Here is a 12,633-nt window from a genome sequence, read left to right as displayed (position 1 = left end):
CCCATGTGATGAGGGTCTGGTGTGGATTTTAAAGGGGAAACCAAAGCAACAAAATCCATACCAGGCTTTAATCTAGGCACACCAGGAGAGGAGGGTCAGTGACAGGCAGCCATATTTAGTTCAATTATTCGCCCAACAGGGAATGGCCAGCATTTGGGTTAAGCTCAAGCTGCCTTTTCCCGCACTCCCGTAGAACTAATAAATGTCCAAGTATAGACAACCCTGTATATAGATTTATATTGGCTGCTGCCGCTCACCGGTCTTTGCATTGATCCACCCAACGTATAATAATTAATAACTTGTTTGAATAAAGTTTTATTGACAGTCAAGCGTCATTGTATTGTGTGTTAATCATTCGATACGATTTTGTACAATAAACGAGATAAGTTCTACGCGCTGCAACACTGTGTTCTTTACTAACAGGATAAGACGTGAGCCTGCGCAACATACCAACTGCTGCGGCACAATTCCTGAGTCCCCGGGATTCAGAGTGCACAGGGAGGGGGAGTAAGTCTGAGGGACATCTGTGACATCCTGTAGGATAAGACACGAGCCTGCGCAACATACCAACTGCTGCGGCTGAATTCCTGAGTCCCCGGGATTCAGAGTGCACAGGTAGGGGGGAGAGGATCTGCAGATAAACCTTTCTCTTTCTCAGATGAAACGGGCTCTGTGGAGGGCGTGTGCACCACCGAGGACTCGTCCACTGTGGCTGACACCCCCTGAAGTCCGAGGGACATCTATGACATCTTGTAGTTCCTGTGGGAGGTTGGGACAAGAAGTATGTCTGCTTGATATTCAACATATAATGAATGTAGATTTCCTCCCGCCATTCAACACTTTAGTGTTAGAGAGTCACCAGTAATCCCGAGGCTCTTCTTCATCATCACCGTGAGGAAGAAAACCTCCATCTTGTGTATCCTGAGTTACATTTGGGGAATAAATCTCCCCCTCCCCCACACCTGTGCTCTGGATCCTCAGTATGAATGAATCCGACAGACATAAAGGGATACAGACCATGTGACAGAACACAGCCGGCGCACACTTTGTCCCCAATCTGTATCTGATTGACTGTGATCTCCTTCATGGCCTTGAGAAGGTTACTCAGGATTGGAGGGATCCATCGATGTCTCGGAGCGGGAGGATCGGTGATGTCTCTTCCCAGCATAGTGTCCATCGGTAGGAGAGAAAGATCCAAAAATAACATTACACATCCGTTTCACGTCTCACATTCCGGAGTCATATATGTGGGTCCAACACTCAACGCGTTCACAGAGCTCTGCCATGGGATTGGGAGCAACACCGAACTATGAATCCAAATCAGATCAATGAGACAATTCACCCAAATTACACCGGGAGAGAATGTGTGTACTCTGGTGGCATTGTTACTGTGAGAGTGGAGAAGGTGACCTCCCAGAATCCTCCTCACCTCTCCGGTCAGCAGGTAGATAATCTCCAGGGTGAGCTTTAGTATCTTCTCAGTTACGGGACGTTGACCCTTGGCCATCCTCAATGATGTGGTCATGTGATCAAAAGACGTTCCTCCCTGTAAATAGATGATAAACTGAGAATGATCTGGACTGTATCCGGGGTGAATGATGTCTACACAGAGTTCTTTCATCGTTCTCCGTAATGTTTCTCCATAGTTCCTCATAATGCTCCTCTCTAGTTCTCCACAATGTTCCTCTATTGTTCTCCACAATGTTTCTCCATTGTTCTCCACAATGTTTGTTTCTCCATTGTTCTCCACAATGTTCCTCCATTGTTCTCCACAATGTTTCTCCATAGTTCCTCATAATGCTCCTCTCTAGTTCTCCATGATGTTCCTCCATTGTTCTGACATCTCAGGTGGCTTCTTGTACTGTATTATTTATTATCAATTATCGCTTCTCTGCCTTTTGGCTAAGATCAAGTGTAGTATCTGTTCTTATCAGTTGCCGGTGGAAGAACGACACCACTCCTTCTCGAGGTGATTAGGATGGTGGCTTAGTATTTACCGGCGAAATTGGTGGGTGTCAGATGGGGTACAGTCCCTCCTGGTTAGATTCTGGCCCAGTGATGCTGGGCTTGTCACCGGTGGTAGGGATGGACCCCTGACGGCACTACCTTCTGATGGGAATGGCTGCGAAGCTTGGTCGAGGCTAGAGGGTTGGGAGGCGGCAGAGCCCGTGGTGTTGTGCCCCCTGGGGGTGGCGTCCCAGGGGTGCTCAGAAAGTCACTTGGGTGTGGGAGACCCACTTTGACTCACTGTGCACTTGGTCACACACCACCTTGCAATTTCTGCACAACGCCTCTTGGACAGGCCTTATGGCTAGTCCGGGGCAATTTTTTAGCACCCGGCCCCTAGGGCCTGTCAGCGTGGTGCACTGGCACTATTCCTTTATTTATTGCACCTCATGCACGATTGGCACTTTTTTATTTTTGCTTATTGACCCACAGATTGCTTAGGGTGCAGGTTCCTTCGGGGCCTATTCCCGATGCTGGGTCTTTCTACCATTTTCCCTCCCAGGAATGCTGCACCTTTCCCATTAAGATGCAGCCCGTCTCGGCTGAAGAGCCGATAGCCGACTGCGAAGTCAGCCCAGTTCTCCAGGAAACCAAAACCTTCCTTCTGAAGATTCTGGCCCAGTGATGCTGGGCTTGTCACCGGTGGTAGGGATGGACCCCGGACTGCACTACCTTCTGATGGGAATGGCTGCGAAGCTTGATCTGGCTGGAGGGTTGGGAGGCGGCAGAGCCGTGGTGTTGTGCCCCCTGGGGGTGGCGTCCCAGGGGTGCTCAGAAAGTCATTTGGGTGTGGGAGACCCACTTTGACTCACTGATCACTCGGTCACACACCACCTTGCAATTTCTGCACAACGCCTCTTGGACAGGCCTTATGGCTAGTCCGGGGCAATTTTTTAGCACCCGGCCCCTAGGGCCTGTCAGCGTGGTGCACTGGCACTATTCCTTTATTTATTGCACCTCATGCACGATTTGGCACTTCTTTATTTTTTCCTATTTGACCCACAGAGTGCTTAGGGTGCAGGTACCTTCGGGGCCTATTCCCGATGCAGGGGAGGAGGTTCTGTGCCCTTATATAGGGTTCTCTGTCTCCTCCCGAACCAGGGAGTCTCTGTTCGGGAGAGCTCCCAACCCGGTACTGGGTGGGACCTGTTTCGGCAGGTCCCCGAAGGACCAAATCTTTAGTGAAGGACCAAGCACCCTTGTGCATGTTTTTGTGTGCTGTGATTTCACGGTTCACTTTTTTTGTTCACAGGGGGAAGTTTGTTTTATGATGCACGTCCACAGGCTCTAAAAAAAAAAATATATATTTATCAATGTGACTGAAGGACAACCAGAGATTCCCTTTAATACCCAACTGTAGTGATATCTTATCTCTGGATGGAGAGGGGACTGGGATCTTCTGGTGAAGACTCTTCTCTCACTATTGGTTTAGTCTCCAGTTGGGTTTTATAGAGACGTATTGCCCGCTATATATTGGATTGGAGAGAATTCATGATTACTGAATTCTGATCACGTATGATGGAGGAGATGTAGACATGACATTGTTGTGTGTGCACAGTGGCCGGGAATGTCTATAGTGTGAGCTCTGTCCTGTTACGGTCACTGGACACGACATGTGCTGAGGACATTGATGTCACCCCGACGGCCAACTCCACCAAAATAGGTCTGGGGACATCTGTGCTGTGATTGGTGTTCAGGATCACATGACCAAGTCAGGACAACCAGAGAAGGCCTGATGTCCATTATAACCCCAAGACGGCTTCATGGAAGATGGAGAAGCAGTTTTATATCAAATTATAGCTTATCACCCCCTCTGCTGCCAGATCCAGCAAGGTCTCCTCTCCGACTCACCTCAAACCTATTTATAGGTGACATCACTATCCTGTTTCTGATATCACTTCCTGTTTTTGTGTTCCACTGACAACAGGTGAGATGAGTTCCTTGTGGACAATATGAAGTCTGCAGCCATTGTTGTTTGTTCACTCGCCGCCGTTCGCCCCTATTCTCATATATTCTCGTAGCGAGTGAATAGCCGAGTGTCGCCGAGCGGCATGCGGCTCGGTTATTCTGCTCCCCCTCTCCGAGTTCGCTAGCAGTATATGAATACATTTTAAACAAATCGAAAACAACAGAGCGTGGGGTCCCCCTCCCAAGCCGTAAAGGGCCTAATAAGAAAGTTAGGAGGGAGCCCCCAAGTTAAACATAAAAAAAGTGTGTGGGGTTCCCCCTTAAAGTCACACCGGGCCCTTAAGGTCTGATAGGAATTTTAAGGGGAAACCCCACCCCCACAAAATGGGGTAAAAAACATGTGGTCCCAACCAGACCTTTAATCCGAGAACAGGGCAGGAAAGGGGGAGGGACGAGCGAGAGGCTCTCCTCCTTCACCATACCAGGCCACATGCCCTCGGCGCTGGGAGGGTCCCCCCTGGAAAAGCACCTTGTCCCCGTGCCGATGGGGTCAAGGGCCTCTTCCCCACAGGCCCTGGGGCGTTGGTTGTGGGGGTGCGAGCAGGGGGGGCTTATTTGCATTGGGGTACCCCTCTTTACGGGGCACCCAGATGCGCCCCCCCTTGTGAATGGGTACAATCCTCCAAATTGATCCACCGACGCAATCCCAAGGGGGTCAATCACCACGCCCGGCACTGTCCATGACGACTCGTCGAAATAAAAAATGGCCGCACCGTCCGCACGCGACGAACTGCCTGTTTGACATATGCCGGCAAAATGTCATCAGATAGGCGGAGCTAGCAGTGACTTTAACCCTTTAGTGAATGGGTAAGTACCCCTTATTCATTCCCAAGGGGGAGGCTGCATCTCGGTGCCCCGATGTTAAGAAGCCCCCCCTGCCCGCACCACCACAACCAACGCCCCTGGGCTTGTGGGGGAGAGGCCCTTGTCCATGGGGACAAGGTGCTTTTGCAGGGTCCCCCTCCCAATGCCTAGGGCATGTGGCCTGGTATGTTGCAGGGAGGGGGGGCGGGGCTGTCTTGATAGGACACACATATGGTGGAGCCGTCCTTACGTTCAAAAATTTGTGGCAGGGGCTACGCCAGAGTGACGGGCAATGTAGACCGCGTAGACCCCAAGGTAGCTTCTTTCCATGATTGAAATCTACCAAGAGAGACGTTCTCCATTTTCAGCGCTCGTGCCGTTAGACCTCGACGTCGGCGCTCCCAGCGCTCCACAATAGCGATAGGTGGACCACATCGTGGATCTTGAACACTTGTTAAACGTGATCGCTGGGGCAAATTTTGGATAAGCTTGGCCATCAGGTTGAGGTTCAGGGTTTCCACGGACCGGCAGGACATGGCATGGTTGTTGTCACGGTCTGGCGGTGAGATGGAGACTTTCTATGGTCTAGTCTTTGTCCCTCGTACTCTGTCTTAGTGGCTGTCATGGAACCAGGGGTGCCGCCTCACCTCGGGGGCCGCCAGGTATGGTGTAGGGCACGGGGTCTCCTTCGGCTTGGCAGGGCTGCAAATGCGCAAAGTGCACGGCGGGGGCGTAGTGCGCCAGCGGCCATTATTGTCGTCAGGTGTGGGCCTTGCTGGGGGAGGTTCCCGGCGCACACCTTCCGGTTTTTTCCCTCCTGCTATTGCCTCCTGGACAGGGAAGACTACTGGTTGCCTCGGCGACCAGGGGCAGTCCTGGTTCCCAATGGGTTTATATTACCGTCAGAGCACTGGCCTCTCGTGTCGGATACCGCTGCCGTTCCCCGACCCCCCATCTGACCCTCTCATTCCTGGTTATTGACCCCTTGGCCTGTCTTCCCGCTCTTGATCCTAGCCGCCTGCCTCGACCCGGACTGGACTTTGACTACGCCTTTTGCAACTGCCCTTCTTTGTACCTCGTTGAGGACCTCCTTCGATCTGTTTCCTGCCGTTGGGTCCCAACTCCACGTCTTGGGCCAGTGACACCCCTGACAGTGGCCATCATACATTTTCTCTGGACCCTTATATGTTGATTTTGGGACGCGGGGTTCTGGACTCATCTCTTTATTTGTCCATACGGATGGGAATTCCATTGGCCTCACACATCTGCCTCATGGCATGTCATGTGATTCCCTGTCCCTCGGGATAATAGTTCTCCTTCTTTATCTGTTTTTTTTTTATGGAGGTTTTTCTAATATTTGGGGTTATACCGCTTAAGAAATGCGGGTCCAAGACACTGGCCCGTTCCCTGCCCTCTCCTTCTAACGTCTTCTTCCCTTCGAGCCGCTAGAATGTGGTGCGTCATAGAGCCCCATTGTTATCTTTCCTCTTCAACACCCATTGTTCTTATTTATATTGTTACTTTTATGTTTCTAATGTTTTTAGCTCATTCCCATCACCAATGGAGGACTCTCTATGAACCGAGCTCATTCCCATCACCAATGGACGAGTCTCTATGATCTGAGCTCATTCCCATCACCAATGGAGGACTCTCTATGAACTGAGCTCATTCCCATCACCAATGGAGGACTCTCTATGAATCATCTAAGAATTGGGGACATTTGTAGGAAAAGCTGGGACTCAGAGCAGAATATTGTGAAGTTTAGAACTTTTATTGTAGAAAATCAGATGAAATGATGAACACAATACAATGAACCTTCAATATCTCCCCATACTCGTAACATGTCCATTCACCTCCCCTCCCCCGGAGAATCTGGAACTCGTAGGTTTCCAATCGTTCCCCGCTATTCTTCTATCTCTTGAGTTCCTGGGTCATACACTTACCCATCAAGCCCATTACGAGCAGCTCCTACTCTCCATGTTGGATTTTTACTTATTGTCAAGAATGTAAAAAGAGGAATGAGGATTTTCCGCACTCTGGGTTGTCAAAAAGTTGTCTTTTCTCAATAAACCTTTTCCCGCACATTGAACATGAATGAAGCTCATTCATCGGTGTGACTTCTCTGATGTATTAAGAGTTTTGCTTTCTCAGAAAAACGTTTACTGCACAATGAACACGAGTAAGGACGCTCACCTGTGTGACTTCTGTGGTGTATTAGAAGTTTTGCTTTCTCACCAAAACGTTTCCCACACACTGAGCATGTATATGGACGCTCACCCGTGTGACTTCTATGGTGCGCAAGAAGACCTCCTTTGTGAATGAAACTTTTCCCACACTCAGCACATGAATAAGGACGCTCACCCGTGTGACTTCTCTGGTGCACCACAAGGTTTACTTTGTGGATGAAACATTTCCCACAGGTTGAACAGGAATAGGGACGCTCACCGGTATGACTTCTCGTGTGTGTACGAAGTGTCTTTTTCAGAATGAAACATTTCCCACACACTGAGCATGAAAAAGGACGCTCACCTGTGTGACTTCTTTGGTGATTAAGAAGATCTGATTTCACAGAAAAAGAAAACCCACATTCTGAACACGAATAAGGACGCTCACCCGTGTGACTTCTCTGGTGCTTAGTGAGGTTTCCTTTTTGACTAAAGCTTTTCCCACACTCTGAACACGGGAAAGGACGCTCACCCGTATGTACTCTCTGGTGTGCAACAAGGGCTCCTTTGTGAGTGAAACCTTTCCCACACTCTGAACATGAATAAGGACGTTCACCCGTGTGACTTTTCTGGTGTAAAAGAAGGTTTCCTTTATCAGCAAAACTTTTCCCACACACCAAACATGAATAGGGCCGCTCACCTGTGTGCTTTTTCTCATGCAGAAGAACGTTTCCTTTATTAGCAAAACTCTTTCCACACACTGCACATGAATAGGGTCGTTCACCTGTGTGGCTTCTCTCATGTCTATGAAGACCTGCTTTCTGAGTGAAAGATTTTCCGCACTCTGAACATGAGAAAGGACGCTCACCTGTGTGATGTCTCTGGTGTCTATGAAGGTTTCCTTTCAAAGCAAAACCCTTCCCACACACTGAACATGAATAGGGACGCTCACCTGTGTGACTTCTCTCGTGTCTTTGGAGACCTCTTTTTTCACTGAAACATTTGCCACACTCTGAACATGAAAAAGGACGCTCACCGGTGTGACGTTGCTGGTGTCTAATAAGGTATCTTTTCTCGGTGAAACTCTTTCCACACACTGTGCATGAGAGAGGACACTTACATTTGTGACTTCTCTGGTGTCTAAGAAGGTATCTTTTCCCAGTGAAAGATTTCCCACATAAAGAACAGGACAATGAACTCTCTATTGTGTGATCTCCTTCATGACTTGTAGAAGATTCCTTGGCATCAGATGGATCTGTTGATCTCTCTGCACTCTGTGATCTCAGATGTGTATCTGGAGTAACAGTCTGTGATTGGTCAGTAGGTTCCTCAGGATTAGAGGGATCCATTGATGTGTCTGAATGGGAAGGTCTGTGATGTCTATTATGAGTAATGGGATTCACTCCTGGGGAATGTTTGAGGTCATTATAATCTGGAGATAGAAGATGTCCCTCAGAGGTATTCCTGTTCCCGGCACAGAGTCCATCTGTAGGAGAGAAAGATCCAGAAATCATGTTACAGATCCGTTGATGACATTGTAACCGTGAGAATGGAGATGGACCTTCCATATGGTGTACAGTATCTCCTCCTCATTTGTTGGTCACATGACGTTATATTGAGGAATGGAGATGGACCTTCATATGGTGTACAGTGTCTCCTCCTCATTTGTTGGTCACATGACGTTATATTGGGGAATGGAGATGGACCTTCCATATGGTGTACAGTATCTCCTCCTCATTTGTTGGTCACATGACGTTATATTGGGGAATGGAGATGGATCTTTACTAGGTGTACAGTGTCTCCTCCTCATTTGTTGGTCACATGTGGTTATATTGGGGAATGGAGATGGACCTTCCATATGGTGTACAGTGTCTCCTCCTCATTTGTTGGTCACATGACGTTATATTGGGGAATGGAGATGGACCTTCCATATGGTGTACAGTATCTCCTCATGTACTGGAATATTATGGAATTGCTTTTTGGGTTAAGGAAGTAATTCCTTCTAAGCTTGGCATTGGTTTTCTGCCTTTCTTTGGATTAACTGCAAGTTTAGGATTAATTTTGGTGGGTGAACTTGTCTTTTTAGTGTTTATGACTTACTTGTGTCCGTATGTAGAGAAGATTCCTCCTGTTCACTCTTCATAGTCATCTCCATAGACTGCTGAGCTCCACCCACCAACGTCTCTTCTTCTTCCTTTTTAATTTCTTTCTTTTTACCCTAAACCCCAAAAATGATTGAATACATTTATGAAAGGTAGTAAGCCGCCTCATAATTTAGACTCGGGTCTTTTAATTTCACCTACCTGATCATGGTTAAGGATGGTGAGCTCTTCCTGGGTGGGGTCCCGGGAATACAGAGGGCGGGGACATCTCTCATGGTGGGGGATGGTGAGATCTTCCTGGGTGGAGTCCCGGGAATACAGGGGGCGGGGACATCTCTCATGGTGGGGGATGGTGAGATCTTCCTGGGTGGAGTCCCGGGAATACAGGGGGCGGGGACATCTCTCTGGTGGGTTCCTCTTACTGGATCCATCTGTAGGAAACACACACACTGACTGAATACATTGTTTCTATGTGTGTATCAGATGATGGGGGATGTAGGCGGAGCCTCCGTACTGCTCTCTCCTCTTACCCGGTGATGTGAGGGGCGGGGCATTCTCCATCACCACGTCCTTGTAGAGATCCCGGTGTCCTTCTAGATACTCCCACTCCTCCATGGAGAGATAGACAGAGACATCCTGACACCTTATAGGAACCTGACACACACAATGATACCGTCACCACCCAGACACGCCCCTTGTCTGTTCCTGGATCATGTCCCAGAATCCCCGGCACCGCTCACCTCTCCCGTCACCACCCAGACACGCCCCTTGTCTGTTCCTGGATCATGTCCCAGAATCCCCGGCACCGCTCACCTCTCCCGTCACCACCCAGACACGCCCCTTGTCTGTTCCTGGATCATGTCCCAGAATCCCCGGCACCGCTCACCTCTCCCGTCACCACCCAGACACGCCCCTTGTCTGTTCCTGGATCATGTCCCAGAATCCCCGGCACCGCTCACCTCTCCCGTCACCACCCAGACACACACCTTGTCTGTTCCTGGACCATGTCCCAGAATTCCCGGCACCGCTCACCTCTCCCGTCACCACCCAGACACACCCCTTGTCTGTTCCTGGATCATGTCCCAGAATTCCCGGCACCGCTCACCTCTCCCGTCAGCAGCTCCATCATCTTCTTGGTGACTTCTAGAACCTTCTCCATGTTGGGTCTCTCAGATTTTAGGGACTCACATGGAGGCACTGTGATGGTCACATGGTCACCAGACTTCAGAAGAGGAAAACTCTGGATGGAGAAACCAATAGGAACATCATGTTAGAATCCCAGAATCCTCCTCACCCCTCCGGTCAGGTCATGTGACCTCCCAGAATCCTCCTCACCCCTCCGGTCAGGTCTGTGTTTTATGAATAGAGATCAGAGTGGTGTCATGTGACCTCCCAAAATCCTCCTCACCTCTCCGTTCAGCAGGTAGATGATCTCCAGGGTGAGGTCCAATATCCTCTCAGTGATGTGACGTTGGTCTTCTTCCATCTTCATCACGGTGGTCATGTGATCTATTCTGGCCACTCCTCCCTGTAGAGAAATAATAAACTGAGAATTATGAGGACTGTGCCGGGATGAATGATACACGGAGTTCCTCCATCCTTCTGACATCTCAGGTGGCTTCTTAGACCATGTGACCGGTCTTATTTATCTATAAAACTACAAGAAGACCAGAGAAGACATGGTGTCCCGCTATAGAGGAGAGCCGACAACCCCCCGAGACAGCTACAAGGAAGTATTTATAGCCACACGCACTGTACAGATATAAAAATAATATCTTCTTACCTCCTATACTTCCAGCAATGTCTCCTCTCTCACCCGGAACTTCCTGTTTGTACATTACATCACTTCCTGTCAATCTATATCACTTCCTGTCTGTTCCTCACATCACTTTCTGTCTTTGCGTTGCCCTGGCAATACGTAGGATCACCTCTCCGAGGAGAATATCAAATCTGCAGCTTACGTCGTTCTTCTGATATTTTTGCAGCCGTTTCTTGGGGCTTCTTCGGTTTTTTGTTCATTTACATCCTAAAATTATTTAAGAAGAGAAAAAATATAACGGAAATAATTTAATTTACTGAAAATTAAAATATGTCTGAAGGTTTCTCATTCCTCCAGGTCATGGTTCATCTGTAAAAAATAAATCCAGGCAACTGGACTCGATGTATTTTTCTTAAAGACGTTTTGCTGGTCATCAGACCAGCTTTCTCTGTCACCATTTTATTCTACGGGGTCTCGGCTTTCAGAAAATATATCATGTTTGGGGGGCTTACGGAAATTTTTAGGCCTAAAACGTGGATTATAATGGGTGCAAAAAACGAAAACAAGGCCTCGGTTCTTGAGGGGTTCATGAATGGGTACGGCGGACCCATTTGACAGTTGACAATCCATCGGTTAGCAGAGAGCTTGATTTTGGAGGTACCTGCTGATACTCGGAGGAGTGCAGCAGACTTGGCTGTACACGCACAGCTAGCTCAGCACGCGAGGGGCAAGGAACAAGCTCTCCATTTTGGAAATGGCCATACTCGTGAGGAATGAACTTGGAGGTGGAAGGAGGAAACAGAGGACATTGCCAGATGGGTGAAGGACCTTTCAGACTAGGTTCTCACCCAAATCGTGATGGATCTCTTTGCTAAGTGGTTGAATTTGGCAATCACACCCAGAACCATCCCATGTTATCTCAGCCACTGAGGCCTAGATCCACAGTAACAAAGTGCCACAGGGTTAGGCTGAGCAACTTCGCCTAAAAGTGTCTTCAGACCTGGCCGGGGGCCAAACCACCTCCGTCAAACCTGACTACAGAAGACAGGAGAGCGGTCACATCCCTGGGGTAAGACAAGAGCATCACCAGCCGGCCTGCTGATAAAGGAAGATGCACGGTTGTACTACGATGGTAAGGTGACGGCACTTCTGAAGGATAACAACACATATGAAGCCCTACGAAGGGACCCGAACAGGCTGGATAAGAAGCTCCTGGTGAAGAAGCCCCTCCGTGTATATATGGACTTAGATACATAGGGTTGGTACTCCTCTCAGGCCAATCATCAGCAGCATCAACTCTGTGACTTACAACGTGGCCAAATACTGAGCCAGAGTCCTCACCCCTTTGGTTGGAAATACACAAACACCACATACAGAACTCTCCGGATTTCACGACCAAAATCCAGAACTTAATATTGGGCAGAGAAGAAACAATGGTGTCCTATGATGTCACATCCCTCTTCACCGGCATACCCGGCATCCTACAGTGTCACATCCCTCTTCACCGGCATACCCGGCATCCAACGTTGTCACATCCCTCTCCACCTGCATACGCAGCATCCTACGTTGTCACATCCCTCTTCACCGGCATACCCGGCATCCTACGTTGTCACATCCCTCTTCACCGGCATCCTACGTTGTCACATCCCTCTTCATCAGCATACCCGGCATCCTACGTTGTCACATCCCTCTTCACCGGCATCCTACGTTGTCACATCCCTCTTCACCGGCATCCTACGTTGTCACATCCCTCTTCACCGGCATCCTACGTTGTCACATCCCTCTTCACCGGCATCCTACGTTGTCACATCCCTCTTCACCGGCATCC

At 49.0% G+C, this 12,633-nt stretch overlaps 1 protein-coding gene across 1 annotated transcript in view; it reads right to left on the bottom strand.

Annotated features, from left to right (window-relative positions):
* Nucleotides 1-6,842: 6,842 nt before the first annotated feature.
* LOC108801585 (zinc finger protein 84-like) overlaps nt 6,843-12,633 on the bottom strand; it is a 13,652-nt gene continuing 7,861 nt past the window's right edge. Inside the window, exon 2 of the mRNA XM_018573477.1 lies at nt 6,843-8,040. Within this exon, the coding sequence (XP_018428979.1) occupies nt 6,881-8,040 (1,160 nt within the window). The 3' untranslated portion in view covers nt 6,843-6,880. The remainder of the gene's footprint in view (nt 8,041-12,633) is intronic.

This window comes from Nanorana parkeri, unplaced genomic scaffold, assembly GCF_000935625.1.
Source record: "Nanorana parkeri isolate BGI_ZX_2015 unplaced genomic scaffold, ASM93562v1 scaffold2394, whole genome shotgun sequence".
NCBI lineage: Eukaryota > Metazoa > Chordata > Amphibia > Anura > Dicroglossidae > Nanorana > Nanorana parkeri.
This window is presented reverse-complemented; position numbering and strand designations above follow the sequence as displayed.